This window comes from Pongo pygmaeus, chromosome 21, assembly GCF_028885625.2.
Source record: "Pongo pygmaeus isolate AG05252 chromosome 21, NHGRI_mPonPyg2-v2.0_pri, whole genome shotgun sequence".
Taxonomy (NCBI): Eukaryota; Metazoa; Chordata; class Mammalia; order Primates; family Hominidae; genus Pongo; species Pongo pygmaeus.
In genome coordinates, this window is record NC_072394.2 from 53,605,805 (window position 1) to 53,628,377 (window position 22,573).

General features: G+C 52.1%; 1 protein-coding gene across 4 annotated transcripts; it reads right to left on the reverse strand.

The window, feature by feature from the left end:
* Positions 1 to 2,763: 2,763 nt before the first annotated feature.
* KCNG1 (potassium voltage-gated channel modifier subfamily G member 1) lies at positions 2,764 to 22,232 on the reverse strand. 4 transcript variants are annotated; one of them, XM_063659013.1, is made up of 4 exons: positions 21,975 to 22,232; positions 12,806 to 12,921; positions 8,633 to 9,432; positions 2,764 to 3,905 (listed from the first exon to the last, which is right to left on the reverse strand). In XM_063659013.1, exons 3-4 carry the CDS (start codon positions 9,404 to 9,406, stop codon positions 3,138 to 3,140), a joined length of 1,542 nt encoding a protein of 513 aa, XP_063515083.1. In that variant the 5' UTR covers positions 9,407 to 9,432; positions 12,806 to 12,921; positions 21,975 to 22,232; the 3' UTR covers positions 2,764 to 3,137. The 4 variants fall into 4 exon arrangements, with proteins under 4 accessions (XP_063515083.1, XP_063515082.1, XP_054324200.1 ...); XM_063659012.1 differs by having other exon boundaries at positions 12,806 to 12,926; XM_054468225.2 differs by lacking the exon at positions 12,806 to 12,921.
* Between the last annotated feature and the right edge of the window lie 341 nt (positions 22,233 to 22,573).

Sequence of the window (22,573 nt, forward strand, 5' to 3'; positions counted from 1 at the left end):
AATTTTGATTTTTAAAAATATTACATTAAAGTATGATTGATCTCCACTACTGATTTCTTGGGCTTTCCCTTGCATTTTGGGGCAAAGGCAAGAGCCTCACTATTCCCGGCCCCGCTCAGAGGTGGGACCTGAGAATCTGTATTCTTAAATCAGCCTTTCCGACCTCAACTGTGAGTCCCAGAGAAGCACTGAGCTAATCAGGGGATAAACCATATGACCTACAAAATAAAACACATTTGGAAAGGTCTGTTTTGCTGTTTCCCCCAGAGGAGTGATGGTCCCCTGCATGTATGGAATTAGTTGTCTGTACCAGGGTCAAAAGGGAGTCCCATTAGGGACCTCCCATAAGGAACTGTGTCCCCACACTTTGATCAGAACAGCTCTTAATCCATATGATTTATATCTGGGCTTTCTGCATCAGATTCCATGCAAAAGATAGGTTCCATTGCTAAAAAGAGGTAGAAAAGTCACAATCTTAGAGTAGCAGTCCTGGAAGCAGATTGTTAGGTGTCCAGAAGCCTCCTAGCTTTGGACTTAGGGCCAAGAGCCCCTAAGGCCCGCTCCAGGCATGAGGGTCAGGATCGGGAGTACCTTTGTCCCTCTCTCAAGTGAGGTCTTGAGAGGTGCCCAAGTTCGTGCCTCTGCCTCAGCCACCAGGACAGGTCAGAACCTGCAAGATGATGCCAGAAACTTTGACCACTCAGGGGCCCCGGCTTCCCTGCACAACCCCAGCCTCTGTTCCTCCTCCCTCCCAGTGCTGTTCCGTTCAGGGATCCCTCCCCAACCCCACATGGCTTTACTTCCCTGCTCCCCTGAATTTTAAAGGGCTCCGTTTTATATTTCTTTCGGTACCATATTTCTGTCTGTTTAGCATTATCAGTGGCCTCCTGCCTCTCATAGCCCCTTTCAAGGGGAATAAAAAGTCATTCCATAAATCTCAGGCATTATTAAAGATGACGGCAGTGCACGATTGCTTGACACCCACCGGGCTGGGGAAGGTAGCGCTAATTAGTCAGAAAACTTACTTTTCAGGCGTGAGTCATTGGAAGCAGGTGTCAAGGGAGCCTTTAACGAGGCCCTCGTGACTCAGCTGATATTTCCACTCTGCATCACTGTGTGTATATCGTACTGAGATCGCGGTGGCCTCGCCACCAGAGACAGAGGGCAGAGGAGAGAGAGAGAGAGGAAGAGAAGAGAAAGACAGAGAGGGAGAGAGAGGAGAAGAGAAAGACAGAGAGGGAGAGAGAGGAGGACAAAGAGTAGCGAGGGGTGAGAGAAAGAGAGAGAGAGAGAGAGGTGCTTGGAGAACTCAGTATCCAGTGTTAAAAATAAATGCCTTCTGCTTTTTGGCCCTCTTTCCTGTTTCCCTTCCTTCTTTTTTAAATTAATTTACTAATTTTACTTAAAGTCAGGGTCTTGCTCTGTTGCTGAGGCTGGAATGTAGCGGCTATTCTCAGGTGTAATAACAGCTCACTGCAGCCTCCAGCTCCTGGATTCAAGGGATTCTCCTGCCTCAGCCTCCCAAGTAGCTGGGACTACACCACACCTGGCTAACATTCCTTCAATAAATGTTTATTGAGCACCTACTAGGTGCAGGCCCTGTGCGAGGTGCTGGGGGTCAATGGTGAGCCATATTGCTGAGTCCTGTAACTAAGAAGAGGAATACATGAGTCAATTTCAGAGGTTGATGAGTGGATATAGAAGACCAAGCCGGCTAAGAGGAGAGTGGTGGTGGTGGTGCTGATGTGGATTCTTTGAGAGGTGGTCAGGGAAGGCCTTTCTGGGAAGGAGCCAGCCATGCAGTGTTCCGCAGGAAGGGCATCCCTGGCAGAGGGATGAGCAGGTGTGAAGGTGCTGGGATGAGAATGATGTGGCTGTGTCCTTGAGGGTTAGGACAAGCTTGTGACTGTGACCTGAGTGGGAAGCCCCCTCCCCACGCCTGGCACTGAGGGGCTCTATGTCCTGCCAGCTGGAGTAGAATCTGCTGGACTGGCCTGGGCGCTGTCTCTACTGTGGGTCACATATGCTATATGAAGTCGGGGACCTGTTGCGGGTGGGGTGGGTACTCTGAAGGTCGCAGGTCGGGTGGGTGCTCTGCAGGTCTTTGGGGGCACAGGGAGGCCTGTGGGGGCTGCAGATTGTGCTTCTCAGTCTGCCCAGGGAACTGTAAACCCCCTTTCAAAAACATCTGTCCCCGCTCTAGGTTTAGATTTATATGCAGGTATATGATGTAAAGTATTTTTTTTTCACAGATTAAAATAAATGCAGAGTAGAATAAAAACCCCACATGATTTTTTAAAGATAAAATGAACTGATTTCACCTCATAGTCAACAACGCTGACAGGCCCCCTGATGACCTGTCAACTGTCAGGGGTGCCTTTGTGTGAAAGTTTGAAAAACCAGCCCTAAGGGGTGAAAGAGGTGAATAGAGGATGGAAGAGAAGGAAAAAAGGATAAAAGGGAAAAGGGAGAAAGAAAGGCGCGCGGCGGAGGGGGGGGTCGTCAAAGAGAAACGAGGGAGTGAGCACAGTATTCACAGGTCATTTTCCTAAAAGTGTCTGTTCTCTCTCTTTTTCTACAACCCCAGTAGGGCCCCACCGGGCCTGAGCAACCCAAGCACACAGGGCCCTTTACTTCCAGTCCCCACACGCTGGCTTTGCTGGGAAACCCAGCTCCCTCTTTTAAAAGAGCCCCATGGAAGGCATTCTCTCTTTTTCATCAATTTCTTTTCCCTGGACATGATCCACATTAGAGACAGACATGCTGTTGCTGCTGTTTGTATTTTTTTCTCCAGGCAGACCCATAAAGCAAGTTTTTGCTGGGCATGTTATTTGCATGGTGAAAAGAACAAGGCATCTCCTTATTGAGGGAAACACACATAAGGGCTGGGGTGGGCGGGGCTGGGCTGATGACCCAGCTTCCTTTCACGGCTGCAGGCAGAGGGGTAGGGCCCCTCTGCTGATGTGCGGGTGTCCTTCCCGGGGTGTGGGAGTGAGGGTGTCCTTCCCCGGGTGCGTGGGAGTCGGTGCTGCGCCAGGACTGCACTCGGAAGCGGCCTGTCCCTCTCCAGGCGTCTGCAGTGGATGGCAATGGCTTCGGGCCACAGATGGCAGGCAGGGCAGGCGTGTCCTCCGCGCTCAGTTATTGTCTCTGGTGTCCGAGGAGGCACTTCCGAACAAGATGTCACTGTCCTGGGACACGCTCAGCTGCGACTTGGTTTTGATGAGGAACTGCGCCCTCCGGAACATCACCCTCTCCTGCTCCTGCTTGAGCTCCAGGTAGGAGCGGGAGAAGGTGTGGAAGATGGAGGTGACTGGGAAGGCCATGAGCAGGATGCCGCTCAGGATGCTGCTCAGGGCCACTACCTGGCCCGGGGTGCTCCTGGGGACCATGTCGCCATAGCCCACTGTCGTCATGGTGATGACGGCCCACCAGTAGCAGGCAGGGATGCTGGTGAACTCGGGGCTGTCGGCCATCTCGTTCTCGATGACGTAGAGCAGGGGCGCGAAGAGGGCGATGGCCACGCAGAGGAAGAGCAGCAGGAGCCCGAACTCGCGGGTGCAGCGGCGGGCCGTGAGCCCCAGCGTCTGCAGCCCCAGGGAGTGGCGCGCCAGGCGCATCACGTACAGGATGCGCAGCGCCCGCAGCACGCGCAGCACCAGCCCCACCTTGTCCAGGTAGCTGTTGCCCGCGCCGGGCTTGCGGCGGCCCGCGGCGGCGCCGTCCACCAGCAGCGTGATATAGTACGGCAGGATGGCCACCAGGTCGATCAGCGTCAGCGGGCTCCGCAGGAAGGCGAACTTGCTGGGCGCCTGAATGAGCCGCAGGAGGAACTCCAGGGAGAACCAGCCCACGCACACCGACTCCACGATGAAGACGTTGTGGCACATCTGGGAACAGTGGCCCTGGGAGAGAGGGGAAGGGACGCCGGAGAGGTCAGCGGGCCCACCAGGGAAGGAGCACAGAAGCTCTGCCCTGTGCCCTGCTGGGCTTCTCAGGCGGACGGTGACCTCTCCAGGTTGAGTGGCCCCGGGCCCTCTCCCTAGTTGTGCCAACTCTGAGGCCTGGGGCACTAAGCACCATCTCTACACTGGCCGCTCCTCATCTCTCTCTCCAGCCCCCACCTCGGCCCTGAACTCCAGACCCCCAACAGGTTGCCTCCCTGACGCTCCCACCTGGGTGTCTGAGGGGCATCTCGAACTCCCCATGGGATCCTGGTTTCCTCTGCCCACTGGTGGTTTCCCTCCCTAGCCTTTGGCAATCCCATCTTTCCAATGGCTCAGGACAGGAGACCTGGCATCATCCTTACCACCTTGTGTATAACCCCCAGGAAGTCTCTTCATTTAAAACAGCGAGAGAACCAAACCCACTGCCGCACTGCTCCCACCTGGTCTGGCTACCATCCTTTCTTGCCTGGACGGTTGCAGTCACCTCCCCGCTGGGCTCCCTCATCCCTGCAGTCCATTTTCCACACATAGCCAGAGGGATCCTGTTCCTCCTCTGCTTAGCACCCTCCATGGCTCCCGATGGACTCTGAGGAATAGTCTTGTTCAGTGCCCCCATCACTGCCCCGGGCAAATTTAGGCTAAGGCTGCCTCACCGAAGCTTTCAAAAGAGGCTGGAAATGTGCAGTTTTACATGAACTCTCCTGGTGACAAATGTTGGTGATAATGTTGGTTAAATAGATAAAATGTTGATTTAAGTCCTGGTGATAATTCAGTGCAAAGAAATACTCTATGGGCCACTAAAACACGTATTTTTGTTGGGTTTGGCATGCAGGCTGCCAGCTTGCCTCTCTGGTCTGGAATATAACTGGGTGGTAAACAGTCCTTTAGTGGATTTGGGCCTCATCCTTGAAGGGGCCTTTGGCAGAGAGGAGAGGCCAGCGTGGTTCCAACCTGGGGCATCTTGGAGGTTCTGGGGCACAGCTGAGTTCTACAAGTCCCACTTGAACAATTCTGTCTCTAGGAATATGTTAGAGGCTGGAGATATGAGCTAATACCTGGTGGGGCTTTAAGGTCTTAGACCTCTGGGATGGGAAGCCCCTTCCTCTGGGAAGCCTTCCTGGAGCGTGCCCCACTAAGTAGCTCCAGCAGTGTCAGTGGGCCTCCCACACAGAGCCTCCTTGGCTTGTGTCTCACACTTATGGTGATGGGGGGGGTGGGCGGTGTCACTACTCCATCCCAACCCCAATAGACTTGAAGCTTCTTGAGGTCGGAAGACTTGTCCTGGTCACCCTGTCTCCCCTGTAGTGCCTGCATACAGTAGGCACTCAAATGTGTGCACAAGGAGCATGTGAAGCAGTGAATCCCACTGCACCCCAAAATGAAGTTGAAGAACAGCATTTTCACTGAATCCTTAAAAAGGCAAAGGTATTATTATTTTTTCAAAAAGCAAGTGTCAGAAGTTGAACAAAACAGTGGCTTTATTAGTATTTTCCTGATAAAATCACGATCAAAGATGTTGGAGCTGAGAAGAAATTTATAGTAAGTACAGCAATTTCCAGACAGGTCTCAAATGGTGAGCATTTTCCCTTTCCTTTCTTTTTCTTCTTGACCCTAATCCTTAAGAGAGGACTTTCTGCACATCCACTATGCATCACTTCTAATCCCTTCATGTGGTGTGGACTCAGTCAGCCCAATCACTTCTTTTTTTTTGCTCTTGTTGCCCAGGCTGGAGTGCAATGGCGCAATCTCGGCTCACTGCAACCTCTGCTTCCCAGGTTCAAGCGATTCTCCTGCCTCAGCCTCCCGAGTAGCTGGGATTACAGGCATGTGCTACCACGTCTGCCTAATTTTGTATTTTTAGTGGAGACGGGGTTTCTCCATGTTGGTCAGGCTGGTCTCGAACTCCCGACCTCAAGTGATCTTCCTGCCTCGGCCTCCCAAAGTTCTGAGATTACAGGCGTAAGCCACCGCACCTGGCCCCAATCACTTCTAATCACTTCATGTGAACTCACTGAATCCTTGCAACACTGTTAGGTGGGCCTGTTCATATCCGCCCTGGACAGGTGAGAAATCAGAGGCTCAAAGAGTTTAAATAACTTGCCCACAGCTACTACACAGCTAGAGAGGAGAAAGCAGGATTTAAATTCAGGCCATCTGGCTCTAGCCCTGACCTCTTCATCACTACTCTTCATGCTTATTGAAAGTTAATTTTACCAGTTGGGTGTGATGGCATGTGCCTTTAGTCCCAGCTATTCAGGAGGCTGAGGCAGGAGGAATGCTTGAGTCCAAGAGTTCGAGTCCAACCTCGGCAACATAGCAACACTCCATCTCTAATTTTTTTTTTTTTTTGAGACAGGGTCTCACTCTGTTGCCCAGACTTGAGTACAGTGGTGCAATCTTGGCTCACTGCAACCTCCACCTCCCAGATTGAAACAATTCTGATGTCTCAGCCTCCCAAGTAGCTAGGATTACAAGCGAGTGCCAACACGCCCAGCGAATTTTTGTATTTTTAGCAGAGATGGGGTTTTGCCATGTTGGCCAGGCTGGTCTTGAACTCCTGACCTGAAGTGATCCACCTGCCTCAGCCTCCCAAAGTGCTGGGATTACAGGCGTGAGCCACCACACGTGGCCTAAAATTGTTTTTTTCATTTAAAAAAGTTTAAAAAGTTAACCTTACTAGTTGAATGCTATTTTCTTAATACCCATTTAAAAATTCAACTTGTAAGCCAGGCATGGGGGCCCACTTTCTTCACATACATAAGTGGAAAAATCGTGACACGGTGAGTACTTCTAATGTTAAATTCGAGAGTGCATGTAAATAAGACATGAGAATCGCTTCAATCTGGGAGGTGGAGGTTGCAGTGAGCCAATATCGCACCACTGTACTCCAGTACAGTGTAATCTTAGCACTTTGGGAGGCAGAGGTGGGAGGATCACTTGAAGCCAGGACTTTGAGGCCAGCCTGGGCAGCAAAGCAAGACCCCGTCTCTTAAAAAGAAATAAATAAACTCAATGTATACAAAAAGTACCAGCAAGCCTCTGTGGATTATTAATGCAACAGCTATTGCTACTTCCTGACATGGTGAGTACTTCTAATGTTAAATTCGAGAGTGCACGTAAAGCACTTAGCACATGCAGGGTACACAGTCAGTGCTCAATAAATATTGGCTGGCATGATATTTACGTTCAGTTCACACTGCCATACCTATTTCTCCACTGCCTGTACAATTTGTACCTCTGAGACCTTTCGGTCTTTCTTGAATCTTCCAGAATCCCCATATACAGGGAAGGAGTCACCAACTCAAAGGCCCATGGTCTCATACACAAGGAGACTGAACTGGGCCCCTGTGGACTTGGCTGTCCCCAGGAGCTGCCGTGTAGGACTGCAGGCTGGTGTGTATGTTGGTGGCGGGGCAGGGGGAGGGGAGGGACCCAACCTTAAAATTTTTTTAAAAATTTTGTTTTTTAGAGATGGAGTCTCACTCTGTTGCCCAGGCAGGAGTGCAGTGGCGTGATCATGGCTCACTGCAGCCTCACCTCCGAGGCTCAAGCAATCCTCCTGCCTCAGCCTCCCAAGTAGCTAGGACTACAGGTACAAGCCACCACACCTGGCTAATTAAATTTTTTTTTTTTTCCATAAAGATGGGGTCTCACTACATTGCACAGGCTGATTTTGAACTCCTGGGCTCAAGCGATCCTTCTGCCTCCAGCTCCCAAAGTGTTGGAATTATAGGTGTGAGCCACCACACCTGGCCTGATCTTATGATTTTTTAAAAGAAGCTGAGATTTTAAATTTTTATGTGAAAAAACTTCACTTTTAATATTGGCAACCAAGTCAAATATTTGGGAAACCTTGTGTGGGCCAATCACATAGTCCTGTGGGGCTACATTAGGTCCCCACGCTGCCACATGGGAACCGTATTTCCATGCTTACAAACACAGACTGGACTTAGAACTGGGGTTGAGCAGTGTCCTCAAATACCGAGTGGGTGTGAAAACACTTCCCCCACAGGGTTGCCGGAGCATTCCCTGGGGAGATAAGATGTAGGTGGCACATGCAGCCGAGCTCCGGCTCCCGTGAACTCCCAGATGAGTGGGAGCCCTTAGACTGTAGCACACACCCCGTGTCAGGCCCTGGAGTAACTAAACTTTCCATCCATTCTCTTATGTAACAAAAAGAAATGCTCACCATTTGTAGACACACATGTACCCATCAATAAAAATTATCTTCAGGACCCAGAAAATGTGTCTGGGCTACTATGATGCAAATGATTAGGAAGGTTGAGAAAGGGCGGAGTGGTTGAGATAAATTTGATGATATATGTAATGTGCTTCGCGCAAGGCCAGGCACGTCAAAACTCACGCCATCCATTTATTCACTCATTTGTTCATTCAACAAAGAGTGGTTGAGTGCCTGTTTGTGCTGGACACTGTTCTAGACACTGGCAAGGGGGAGGGCAGCGGCAGGCACAGTGGAGGCCAAGACAGGCACAGGCGTGGACCCCCATGATGCTCACATATTAACAGGGAGGCAGATCATGCACACAAACATTCCTGATGTCAGGAGGGACCAGGGATGCTAGTCAGCCAGTGTGCAATCAGCAGAGGCTTCCTGGAGGAGGTGACAATGCTCAGAGTCCCTTCCCTCGTGGTGGCGCGTTTCCCCGCGGGGCGTGGGCTCTTACCTGCTCCTCCTCCTCCCTCAGGCTGGGCAAGGTGCTGACGGAGAGGTTGACGGCGGTGACGGTCACGAAGAGCACCGACAGGCAGGCGAACACCTTGCCAGGCAGCCCCGAGTGCGGCCTCTCCACCATGTCGCGCAGTCGCCGCATGCAGCGCCCCAGGCGGCCCTCGCCCTCGGCTGGGCCCTCACTGTCGCGGCCCTCGCTGTCCAGCGCGTCGTCCTCTTCCTCTCGCTCCACCATCTCCGCGAACTCCTCAATCTTCTGCAGGTAGCGGCGCTTGCAGCAGCCGTCCAGGTGGTCCTCCGCGATGCCCCAGTACAGCAGCTCCTCCTGGAAGGACAGTGCGCACATCTCGCGTAGCAGCCGCAGCTTGCCTGCGCGCAGGAAGGTCAGGATAGTGCCGAAGGCCCCCGGGTTGCGGTCGAAGAAGAACTCGTTGCAGGTGACGTCGTAGTCATCGCACACGTTGAGGATGTCGTCGAAGTTGGTGCAGGCCTTGAGCTGGCCCAGGCGCGTCAGCGGGAACTCATCCAGCGTGGTCCAGGGCAGCGAGTACTTGATGCCGCCCACGTTGATGATGATCCGACGGCGGCGGTCCTCGGGCTGACAGCCCTGGCGGGGCTCATCCTGAGGCCGCAGCCGCTGCGCCCGGCGGTAGAACGCGCCCTTGATGGCCTGGCGCTGCGGGAGGAAGGCCGGGTGGAAGGAGGCGTCCGAGGTGCAGCTCAGCGCGCTGTAGTCGTAGTCAGAATTGTCTCCCGGTAAGAGGGTCATTTTGGGCCTTCACATCCCTCTCGGGCCTGTGGGGAGAAGGGAGGAAAGACCCTCAGTGGCCACCCCTAGCTTCACCTTGCTGAGAATGCAGATTCCGCAGGTATTCACTGTTAGGGATGGAATCTTTGTCCCCCACATCCATAGGTTGCAGGCCCTAGTCCTCAATGGGATGGTATTAGGAGGTGGGACCTTTGAGATGTCATTTAGTTCAGATGTGGTTATGAGAGCAAAGCCTCCACGATGGGATTCCTGTTCTTATAAGAGGAGGAAGACAGGCTGGGCGCAGTAGCTCACGCCTGTAATCCCAGCAATTTGGGGGGCTGAGGCGGGTGGATCACCTGAGGTCAGGAGTTTGAGATCGGCCTGGCCAACATGGTGAAACCCTGTCTCTACTAAAAATACAAAAACTAGCCAGGCATGGTGGCGTGCACCTGTAATCCTAACTACTAGGGAGGCTGAGGCACGAGAATAGCTTGAACCTGGGAGGCGAAGGTTGCAGTGAGCCGAGATGGTGCCACTGCACTCCATCCTGGGTGACAGAGCGAGACTCCATCTCAAAAAATAAAAACAAAACAAAACAAAACAAAAAAGAAGAAGAAGAGGAAGAGACACTAGGGCTTTCTCTCTGCCATGTGAGCACTCAGGGAGGCATCTAAGTGTGAAACCCGGAGGAGTGCTGCTGGCGCCCTGCTCTCAGACTTGCAGCCGACAGAACTGGGAGAAATAAGTGTTGCTGAAGCCACCCAGTCTGTGGTATTAATATTTGGTTACATCAGCCTGAGCTGACAAAGACATTCACCTAATAGTGAAATAGCAACAACATTGTTCAGCATCTCCCAGCCTTCACAATTCTCCCATATCCATCTATGCACTGGGGATGCAGCCGTGTGCAGAATGTCAAGGGGTCTCTGATCTCAGGCTGCTGACATCCTAGTGGATTTTCAGGTGACACATGTACTGTTATTTACTTAACATTTTATTTTAAATTAACCTTTTTTGTTTTTTGGTATTTATTTGGCTTGGAAAAAACAATTTAGTGTAGATCTACAGTTCTCATAGGGCTGATTTAGTCCCCCAAAAGACATGTGGCAATGCCTGGGAGCATTTCTGCTGGTCGTGACTGGGGTTGCTATTGGCAATTAGTAGGTAGAGGCCAGGGAATGCTGTTGCATGTCCTACAATGCACAGGACAGTCCCCACAACAGACACTTATCTGGTCCCAAGTGTCCTTAATGCTGAGGTGGAGAAGCCTGGTTAATGGTTATGAACGTAGACTTTGGAGCCACACAGCCTGGGCAAGTGACTCAACCTTGATGTGTCTCAATTTCCTTGTCTGTAAAATGGGTATAGCCACGTGACCTACTTGATAAGATTACTGGGAGGTCTAAGTGAATTATGTACATAGGAGCATTTAATGCAGTGCCTGGCACATAGTAGGTATTCAGTAATTATTGTCTATTATTATTATTATTATTATTTTTGAGGCAGATCCTCGCTCTTTTGCCTAGGCTGGAGTGCAGTGGCACGATCTTGGCTCATTGCAACCTCCGTGCCACAGGTTCAAGCAATTCTCATGCCTCAGCCTCCCGAATAGCTGGGACTACAGATGTGCCACCACACCTGGTTAATTTTTGTATTTTTAGTAGACGTGGTTTTGCCATGTTGGCAAGGCTGGTCTTGAACTCCTGACCTCAGGTGATCTGCCCACCTTGGTCTCCCAAAGTGCTGGGATTACAGGTGTGAGCTACTGTGCCCAGACTACTATTATTTATCTTAAAGGGACAACTTATATTGTTTCCATTAATGGAAAACAGATACCACTTGCCATAAATCAGAAGCAATGGACAAAGAAATGCACAACTATGAAAGCAATGCCATGTTTGCTCAGGGGTTGGCAAACATCACCTTGAGGATGCAGGGGTGAACTGGACAGCCATGTTCATCCGGGAAGCCTTCCTTGGCTCTTCCAGCTAAATTGAGCACCCCTCCCCTTACAACTGGTGCATCCGTCTTCACGGCACTTACCACCAGTTCTAGAACTGTCTGTGTGCAAGCCTGGCTCCTTCATTAGGCAGCCTGCTCCCTGGGGGAAGAAACGTGCTTTAGTCGTCTCTGAATCGCTATGCTCAGCACTGTAAAGGCTCAAAGAAGTGCTTGCTAAATGAGTACATTTCCTGTTGATGAGACCAACATGATAAGGCGACTTCTGGGGAACTGAGGTCAAAATATCAACTTGCATGGACTCCTTCCTTCCCAACCCTCAAAGCTAAGGGTTTCTGCTACTGGAACAAGATTGCTTATTCATTACCAGCTCATGGGCTGAATTTGGTTCACAAATATTTTGCTTGGCTTGGAGAAGTTTTTGAAAGTTGAGAAATTTCATGTAAAAATCCATATCCTTGGCTTCTCTTAAAAAATCAGGATATCTGGCAACACTTGGCCCAAACGCCAACTGAGAAATGGCTACTCCTTTAGGCAGCACATGCTCCAATCCACCACAGTCCCCATCCCCAACTATTGTCTTCCTAACACCCACTCTATTCCACTCATGTGTGTTTCCTTCCCGGCCCTATAGGCATTTGAGTTTGAGACCCTTACATTATAGCTATAGAGCTCTCTGGAATTAAGCCGATGCATAGAAAAGTTACTAGGAGTCAAATACTCTGCTTTTAAAAATCACCAGCCCTTGGCTGGGTGCGGTGGCTCAGGCCTGTAATCCCAGCACTTTGGGAGGCCGAGGTGGGTGGATCACGAGGTCATAAGATCGAGACCATCCTGGCCAACAAGGTGAAACTCCATCTCTACTAAAAATACAAAAATTAGCCAGGTGTGGTGGCACGCGCCTGAAATCCCAGCTACTCGGGAGGCTGAGGCAGGAGAATCCTTTGAACCCAGGAGGTGGAGGTTGCAGTGAGCTGAGATGGTGCCACTGCACTGCAGCCTGGTGACAGAGCAAGACTCTGTCTAAAAAAAACAAAACGAAACAAATCAAAAACACAAAATCACCAGCCCTCTCCCTAGACAAATCCCCGATGGAATCAAGTGGTAAAAGTCTATCAATTCCAAATGGAAACCCATTTCCAACACTTAAATATGGGTCGGTGCTGTGGACATGTTCAGGAAAACACTCGCTCACAAACACACACATACACAAACACATGTATGTATGAATGAGAAAGTGTTTTAATAGGTGCTGGAAGGGGAGGGAGGGTGTTTCACACTTAAAAGGGGCTCCTTCCTAAGAGGAATTGCTTTACAAAAGCACATCATCCCTCTACTACTCACTGATCTTTGGGGAAGGCTACAATTGCATAGATCAGGGTTTGGAAAACTAGGGTACACCTGTGTTTGAAAGAAAAGTGATTTGATTTTAGACGGTTAGAGTGTTTTTAACTTCACCTAAAATTGGAACCCATCTCCTCAGGCACAGCCTGCCAGGATCCTTTGGAGGCGTGGGAATAATCCCTTTCAGGCACTTTCCTTGGTGATCTCTCTTTTCAGCTCTGCTGTTTCATCTTTGCTACCACAGAAAAGAGAAAAAGTGACATTCTGTTTGGCAAGAATGGTGATGGAGGTAAAGGGAAAATGCCTCACACAAGCCCTGGAGGGCTCTTGTGAATCCCCGTGGCTGTAATCACCTCTTCTTTTTAGGAATTTCTTCTTTCAACCCTCCCAGTTTTCCCTCCAGCAGAAAACTCCCCCAATTAGTGATTTATTTCCTTCACGCCCTGCCCCCACGTGAGTTTCCTGTGTGGAAAGTGATCCTGTCTTGGCAGCACGAGCACGGTGAGTATGGAGAGGCTGATGCTACTCGGAGGGTAATAAACAGGAGGGTAATAAACAGAGTAACGACCTTGTTCTTAAAGCCAGAGTCCCCTGGGGAAATGCTGAGGCCAGAACTTGCCAAAGGAAGAACGGGCATATTTCTCCATGGCCTTTGGTTTTGCAGATACCTGGTCTGATGTGAGATGGATGGCTCAGCACCTCTATACCCTACACTAAAGTTCATAAATCAAAGAGGCCCCAAAGCCTGGGCTTCTGAAAAATAATACTGCTTTCCGCGCAGCCTGATATCCTCACAAGAAATTTTTTATTTCTCCGTGGTGTTAGTTCTGTTAGTTCTACAGCATGGTGGGTTTAAGTGATTTTGCCTCTGAGGGTCTGTGGATGCTTGGGGAGAGGAAGCTGTTTGAGGCAGAGGCTGCGATGGGGGAGATGAGGTGAAGTCCGGAGGCAGGTGTCATTCATTCACTCATTTGTTTGTTTATTCAATAGTTACTGAACACTCACCACGTGTCAGACTCTGTATTAGAGCCGGAGACACGGCAGAGAACAAGACAGACCCAGGCCCTGTCCTCATGGAGGTGACCTTCTGGTGGGGAAGACTGTTTCTAAATGAGCACACAAGTCATTTCAGGCTGCAGCGACTACAGTGTTGTTGACAGAGCAAAGTGAGAGATGGAGAATGACTATTGTGGGGTGTGGGGCAATATTGGCTGGAGGGGTGAAGGAGGGCTTCTTGGAGGAGGGGTCATGGGGTTGAGCCGCATGGATGGATCCAGTCCTGTGAGGACCTGGCAGAGGGAGTGGCAAGAATTTGCTCCCTGGCTTGGGGGTGGGCTTGGATGATCAAAGACCAGAGAATGCCGAGCACAGAGCGAGGGGAAGCTGGGAGAAGAGGAGAGGGGCAGGGGCCAGGTGCAGCAGGGCCAAGGGGCTGACAATAAGGAGCTGGGGCTTATTCTGCAAGGGACAAGGAGTCCATGTGTGCCTGTCAGGTCAGTGGACAACGGGTGGGCTGGGGAGCCCAGGCTGGAGGCTATGGAAGTCATTCTGGAAATGACTAAGGTTTGCAGTGGTGGAAGTCCCAGAGAACAGGAGGGATTTGGGATGAACTTTGGAGGAAGAGCCCTCAGGACTGGCTGAGGAATAGGGCCTGGGGGAGGGGGAAAAGAGAAGAATCAGGATTCCAGGGGTGCCATTTACCGAGGCGACAGATAGGTGGCGCTATGGTGAGCTGAGTCAGAGGAAGCCATTCCTGGCTGTGGGATTATGGACAGAAGAAGAAGCAGGCAAAATCCAGGAGAGAGGGTGGAGATGGGTGTCTCCACAGGATGGGGCCAGACCATCAATGCTGAGCTGATGGGTGTGTGTTTGCGGGGGGTGAGGGTGTCACCTGGCAGCTTTGACCTGGCTAGGCTGGCAGGGGTAGTAAAGCTATGGTGAAGTCAGAGGCAGGGGCCTCACCTGTGCCCTGTGCCCGGTAGCCACTGAAGCTGCATCACATCAGGCCAGAGTGGTCAGTGCAGGGCATACGGTAGGCAGAAAAATGTCCCCACATTCCCCTAGATGCCCATGTCCTAATCCTAATCCCTGGAAGCTGTGACTATGTTAGACTGCATGGCAAGGAGGAATGAAGGTTACAGATGGAATTCAGGCTGCCACAGCTGACCTGAGATGGGAAATTATCTTGGATGATCTGGGTGGGCCCAGTGTAATCAACAGAGTCCTTATTTGTGGAAAAAGAAAGCAGGAGATGGAGCGGCAGAGCGCTGTGGCATGAGAATGACTCCACTGGCCACTGCTGGCTTTGAAGATGGAGGAAGGGGCCATGAGTCAAGGAATGTAGGTGGCCTCCAAAGGCTGGAGGCCAGGAAATGAGCTCCCTGGAGCCTGCAGAAAGGAGCACGGCCTTGCCAACACTCGATATTAGCCCAGCCAGACCCATTTCCAACCTCTGACCTCCAGACCTGTAAGATAATACAGTTGGGCTGTCTTAAGCCACTCAGTTTGTGGCAATTTGTGACAGTTGCAATAGGAAGTGGGATGCTGAGGCCAGGCATGGTGGCTCACGCCTGTAATCCCAGCACTTTGGGAGGCCGAGGCGGGCGGATCACTTGAGGCCAGGAGTTTGAGTCCAGCCTGGCCAACATGGTGAAACCCCATCTCTACTAAAAATACAAAATTAAGCCGGGCATGGTGGCGGGCGCCGGTAATTCCAGCTACTGGGAAGACTGAGGCAGGAGAATCGCTTGAACCTGGGAGGCAGAGGTTGCAGTGAGCGGAGATGGCGCCACTTCACTCCAGCCTGGGCGACAGAGTGAGACTCTGTCTTGAAAAAAAAAAAAAAAATGGGGGGATGTTGAAAAAAAAAGCTGGTTCTGGTTCTGGTTCTCCTCCAGCTCGGGGGACAATGTGCCAACCACCCTAAGCTGAGGAGGCAGAAGGGTGCACAGGCTTTAAAATCAGGAGACCTGGGTTCAAGGCCAGTTGCTCTGTGACTTTAGGCAAGTTGTGCCCTACCCCTGAGACTCAGTTTCTTTATCTCTATAATGAGGCTACAAACAGCTCCTGCCTCCTTGAGTTATGGTGAGGACAAAAGCAGACGGCATAGGTGATGCGCTTGGCTCCATGCCTGACGCTCAGTGAACCCTCAATAGTCGCCTCGGAATTCTCACAAGCTATGAGAAGAGTCGGCTGCCCCCCTCCCTGCTTCCCAAGAGAATCTTCTTTTCTGATCTGACCCACTGGGATTTGGATCCAGCATCATCTGACCCCCGGATCCAGTTGCTGGAGGGTATGCGGGCTGGCCTAGCACTCTGGGAAAGCCACTGGGCGGTAATGAGGGAAATGAAGATGCTGCTGCCCTGTGACCCAGGAATCCCACTTCTGGGTCTATTTCCCAGACCTGGGACCACAAAGGGCTGTGGCAGACATTGTCAGTAATAAATTATTTGCACTCAAATCCTTCACTCAGGGTTTGCTTCTGGGGAACCAGATGGAAGAGAGTAACAAACAAGGTACAAGAATGTGTGTTCTCTGTTGTTTATGGTACCAGGAGGTCCCCTAGCATCCATCCCCAGGGGAGTGGACAGGCAAGTCTTCGTAGAGGCAGATTTTGGAATCCTGCAGATTGCCCAGGAATCAGAAGCAATGGACTGGGTGGAGATTTAGCAACACATTTAGGTCTTAGAAACAGTGTGCCGAGTGGAAAAAGAAACAGAAGTTTCTAGCACTGTGCTATTTATGTAAATGAACACACACACATTACATATTTTACAAGGTCTCAAGCACATGTGAGGATCTATATCAACCACATGGAGGGTGCCTGGAAGGGCAAAGGAAGGGGAAGAAGCACGGGGATTGGAACAAAGAAGAAAAATGAGTACGATGAGACAGCCTGGCACAGGCCAATGAGGAGGCGTGCTGGTTTGTACAACTCCGGGTTTTAACCCAGGTTTAAAAAGAAAAATGAAGAGCACAAAAACAACAGAACCTTCTGAATTGCTCGGGGTGCTCGGTGGAGATACAGATTCCTGGGACCCTCCCTTCCCAGTCGGAATACCTGAAGGGGAGGCCCAGGAATGAGCATTTTCACAGGCTCTCCTGGAGATTCTGTGTGAGGGAGGGGACCGGGAATGCCTGGAGCTCTCCCAGGGGCTGGAGGCACAGGAGCTGCTCTGGGCTTTCACCAGGACTCCCCTGCCCAATGTGTCAATCTCCTAGAGGCTCTGGAAGGCTCTGTGAGTCCCGCTTCATTGGAGAAATGGAATCCCTTCTGGTTCGTGGGAAAAATCTTCTGCACTGGGGCTGCCTTGATTACATTTCCATTCAGGAGCTCAGAGATCCACTGACACTCTCCTTGCAATTTTTCTATCCTTCCTTTGAGGAAAAAGGTGATGCTTATAAGCTATGGCTGAGGGCTGAGAACATACTTCCAAAGATAAATGATCATTGAGACCATAAGGCGTTCTGAGTGGCAGTTCTCATGTGACCACCCTGAAGTCAGCACATGACTGAGGGTACAGGTGCAGGACCTGTGGGGTGGGATTTGAGAGGGCGGAATGGGATGGAGTGAAGGTCCAAGCCAGGCGTGGCTAGTCGTCCCTGCTGCTCCTGCTAATAACGCTGTGGCCTGAGCAGGTCATCACACCCACTGAACCGCTGGCCTCTCTGAGCTTGCCTCCTCCTCTAGAAGATGGGGATAAGATTGCCGACCTCACGGGGCTATTATGGGGATCTGGTGAACGGAGGTTTGCTGCAGGGATGAGCAGTGTCACTGGGCCTCCTGTCCCCATGGCTACATTCCATCAGGGGCATGAAATGGTTCTACAGATGGTCCTGGGCTGACCCCAACTGCTTTCAGGTCTGTCTCCGGGGTTCCAACAAGCTGCGGGCCTCTCTGGACCCTGTTCTTTCTGTCTAATACTCTCCGTCCCTCTTCCGAGTGGCAGCAGGGAATGTAGAGAGAGTGCTAACTGCACAAAGTGTTATAAATAGCAGCAACCACAGCCTTCCTCCACTGCAAACTCACTAAGTGCCAGGTGCTGTGCTAGGAGCCTTAATTGCCCGAGTCTCCATCCTTTCCTAAAAAGGCGGGCATTATCACTACTACCCCCATTTTACAAATGAAGAAACTGAGGCTCTGAGAAGTGAAAACTTACATCTGGCAATAAGCGATGAAGCCAGAATTAAACTAGATCTGTGGGACTCCAGGCCAAACCTCTTTTACCCCTACCTTTTACTGCCTCCTTGAACCACTTCTTCCTTTCGGGGAGCTGGTGTGGTGTCTCCATCCCTTGCAGTGAGTCAGGGACTGGGTTTCTAGTCTCTATTTCATATGGACAAGATTTTGGAATGTTTCTGAGGATGGGGAGAGGCAGGCAATTGTCCATGGCTGGGGAAACATATTTATCACTATTTTATATTTGCAAGAGAGCAGAGTTAAAAAAATCGACAAAACCCCTAGTTTTGCCGAACTCAGCATTGCCATTTTGGCCTCTGGGAAGGAGATGTTGACAATGGAGGCAGAGGGTGGAGTCATCTCCGGAAGCCCTGCTGATAACCTTGATTTTGGCCCAATGAGTCTCATTTGGTCTTCTGATCTCCAGAAACTATGAGATAATAAATGCAGGCTGGGCACAGTGGCTTACGCCTGGAATCCTAGCACTTTGGGAGGCCAAGGTGAGAGAACTGCTTGAGTTCCAGAGTTCAAGGCCAGCCTGGGCAACATAGTGAGACCCTGTTTCTACAATTAAAAAAAAATCAGCTGAGTGTGGTGGTGTATACCTCTAGTCCCAGTGACTCAGGAGGCTGAGGTGGGAGGATCACTTGAGCCCAGGAGGTCAAGGCTGTGGTGGGCCATGAGAGTGACACTACACTCCAGCTGGGTGATAGAGCAAGACCCTGTCTTCCAAAAATAATAATAATAATAATACAAAATTTATATTGCTTTAAGCCACTAAATGTGTGCAAGTATGTGAAAGGAGGAAATTAACACAGCTTCCAAGGCAACTTTCCAGAGGAAAGCATTTCTCTCCTGCACTCTGCAGGCTTTGGTTTCTCTCTCTGGTACCATGCCTCTCAACCTGTGCCATTCCCTCACTCCTAGTGGACGTCTCGGGGACCCGTCCATCTCTCTCCATGCCACTCTTTCCCAGGCCCTGTGGCGTTTCACTGCCAGCATAGCTTCATCTGTCAGGATTAGGGCTCCTGGCCGAGCTGACTCAGAGGCGGGTCAGGCTGCATTAATCCCCAATTAAAACGTTAATCAAAATGGATCCAACCATTAGCCTGGCCCGGGTCCTGGCATGTTAGATTTCCAAGAGCTGCTGTGCCCTGGTGGAGAATATATCTTTCTTAGCCACCTGCCATCCGTTCTCGCCACAGTCCCACCACCCTGGGCCTTGGCCCAGCCTCCTGAAAGCTGGGGCCCAAGTTCCTGGGGAGATTATGCGCTGGGAGCTGGGCTCTTCCCTCCATCCCTCACTTGCCCCCAAATAAGAAAAAGTGCCAGTGTCCCTCTCCCCTATAAAAAAGACAGGCTGCCTCGGGAGCCTCCCTGCTGTGCTGCAGGCAAGCAAAATAACACCAAATGCACGTTCGCGTTTGCCTTCTTCTACGGGGAGGTGTTTGGGGACTGGAGCCAGAATATCCTTTTCTCTTTGCCTCCTTGTAGCTCAAAATTAAGCAGAGAAGCAGGCTCGGGGGAGCAGTGGGGACCTCAGGACGGCAGGAAGGGAGACACCTGCTTACCAGAGTCCTCTGGAGGGAGAGCATGATCGGACCTGCCCAGGGAGGTGTGGGTGTGAGACTGAAGACTCACCTCAGGGCAAGGGACAGTCTTAGGCACAATTCAGATCCTATTTGTAGCAAAGTCACTTCATTTCTGATTTCGTTAATCAAATACAGTCTGCTGGATGATAAAAACGGTCCACAGCGATGGAGTGCTTCAGCTAGGTTCTTCGCCTCTCCCTTTTTATTAATTCTATTTAGAGGGGCTTTGCCAGCTGCCATTTTCCACCCACGGGCTCCATTTCTGGGCTTAATGCATCAACCAAGGGTAGATTCCTGTACCACTAGACCTCTGGCAACAGGCAATGTTGACTCTTCATCAACATTGGAAAGCAGGGTGGAGAAAGGACAGCCAAGCCAAGGTACCTACTGAGGCTCCAGGAGGTGAGTTCCTTGGAGCTGGTTTGCGTCACTTAGCCCTGCATCCAGCACACATCTCTTTGTTCTTCTGTTTCCTGAGGCACCTCCCTCACCTCTTGCCAGAGCCCAGCTGTGCGTCTGGTGCAGAGAATTCAAAGTGGTGCTCAGATCTGCCCCAATCAGGCTCCAGGACAAGCTTCGGGAAAGTCTTTGGGGATGGGGAGAAGCAAGTAACCTCTGCCTCCATTGTCACATCTCCCTCCCAGAGGCCAAAAAGGCAACCCAGAGTTTGGCAAAACTAGGGGTTTTGTTGATTTTTTTACTCCCAAGGCTTGACAACCCAGGCTGTAGGCTGTGGGCCTGGGCTCTCAAGTCTCAGGAGAAGAACCTAGGTTGCCTCCTTTCCAGTGTGCTTGCAGTTCCGCGCAGGTTAGGAGTGTGTCCCACGACAGACATCTTTCCCCTGGAACGGGCTGGCTTCGAGAATGGAGAATGACTGAGGAGGGTGATCCCCAGGGGCCAGTGCTTGCCTGTTTTTCAAACATACCTTCCCTCCTTCCCCTCCTAGCAGGTGACTCTGCAGGGCTCCAAAAGCCGGGGGAGGCACAAGTAGAGCTCAGGTCTGGCAGAGCCTGAAAAATCCCCCAAAGAAGGACAGCATGCCCTAGCCACAGTGCCCACTGCATGGCCCCAATCAGCAGTGCCAAACTTTTCTTGGAGGTGTGCTGCCGGTGAGGCTCTCCATAGGGACTCTGCCGTCATGGGTGTGGGGGTATCAAACACACACTAATGAATAAACCTCTGCTCAGATTCATAGGGCAGGAAGTTCCCCCACCCCACAATGAATCAGACCAGTTCCTGCTCCCTCCTCTCACTTCCCCCTGTACTTATCTCAGGGAGTCAGCAAAGGGGGTGGGGGCGTATGTGTCTGTCTCCCTCTTCTATGTGTCTGTCATTTACCTGGGTAACTTTGGTGCCTGGCACCCTTTAAGTGCTTAATAACAGCAAGTGCTTAAGAAAATGCCTGCTGAATGGACAACTTAACTCATAAACCCCATTGGTGGGAACCTGCATTCCTCAGTAATGTCGGATCAGTGTTTCCCAACTCCTCCCCACCCTACCCCATCACCCGCCCCTAAGGAGCCTTGAAAAGATCTTTTCTTCCTATTCTAGAACCAATTCCAGCTTCCACACCTCCCACCTTGAGAAGGAATGCATTAGATGAACCAAGACTTCTGCCTATATACATGGGCTGCTACAGTTGGCCGCCCCGGAAGTCTGCGGCCTCCCAAGGGGGGGCCTGGGTCTTAATCCTTACTTCTCTCTAAGCTGCATGAAGGGTGCCCCCATTCTATCCTACCCCCATCCCATCCCTCTTCACTTCTCCCCAGCATAGCGCCTCCATAAATGTTTGTGAACTGGATGAATGACTGTTGAGCGCTTGGTATGATGAGCTGCTTATAATAGGTGCTCAACCAATCTTTGTCCAATCTATGAATGAATGAATGAACTTTTCCTTCCATACCTCCGGGCTGAGCCTCTCTCCCACATGGAAACCCTAAGGCTGAGACCACCACCTTCCTACCAGTTCCTGGGGTGCCCAGTGAACTGTCTCAGTATCCCCAGCGCCTAGCACACAGTAGGCGCTCAATAAACGCTTGCTGTGTTCATAATGAATGACTCAATCAGGCCCACGGTGGGGGTGAAGGGGGGCTCCATACTGTACCTAAGGATACAGTGAATGAGCAAGTGACACACACTCCCCCACCCCAATCCCTAACTCTCCTTCCTCCCGGGATCCGGGGAGAAACCTCGGCCCACAGCCGGGATGCGCCCCCGCCGGGGTCACCGCGGCGGCGAACGTCCCAGACTTCGCATCCCGGGGACCCCTTGGGATGAACCGAAGCCGGACCCGCACCTTGGCCGTAGCAAGCGCGCTCCACGCCGCCACGCACCAGCGGTGTCTCCCGAGTCCTCTGTCGCCCTGGCCTCCCCGCAGGCGGGTTTTGAGGCCCCCGCAGGGAGTTCGGGGCCACGGCCACGTGCAGCCGCCCCCGAGCCCCAGTTTGCAGGCTCGGGGTCCGGTTCGCGCTTCGGTGGCGCCCGGCGAGGCTGCAGCGCGCAAAGTTCCCACCTCAAGTTCCCGTCGCGGCGTCCCCGCCTCGGAGTTGGCCCGGCCGCGGCTTCCGTCCCCTCCGGCTGCCCACGGGTCCGGGGCGAGGACGCGAGAGGGGCCTAGAAGCCGCCCGGGGCGCCCGCTCTGCCTCCCGGAGCCGCCGCCAAACTTCGGTCCCGGGGCCTGGCTCAGCTCCCGCCCTCGGAGCCACGGCCGCCCCGTCTCTGCCTCCCGGTCCCCGCCGGGCTCCGAGTGCGCCGGGAGCGCGGCGCAGCAACCGCCGAGGGAGGGAGCGAGGCAGGAGGCGGGACGGAGGGAGGGGACTGAGCGCGGGGCGGGGAGAAGGGGCGGGCAGCCGAGAGCGCAGCGCCTGGCCTCGCCCCGCTTCGGGACAGTGGCAGCGGCGCCACCGTCACTGGGCGTCCACGCGCCCAATCGGGACCCCGCACCTTGGATCCGGGGGCCCTGGCGCGCCTGCTGGATTGCGCTCCTCGCGGCCAGTTCCCGAGCCCGCGTCCGGGACTGCTCGGGCTACGCCCTCCCTCCCCTTGCCTTCTTCCCCGTCTGCTGTCTCAGGAGCGACCACCCTGCGGCCCCTTCGCCTGCACGCACCAGCC

What these genes read in the sequence shown, in the direction of transcription:
- KCNG1 (XM_054468225.2), bottom strand. Translation starts at nt 9,406, where the DNA reads ATGACCCTCTTACCGGGAGACAATTCTGACTACGACTACAGCGCGCTG. An exon ending in TGAGGGAGGAGGAGGAGCAG is followed by an intron (nt 3,906 to 8,632) that starts GTAAGAGCCCAC and finishes CCTCTCTCCCAG; the next exon opens with GGCCACTGTTCCCAGATGTG.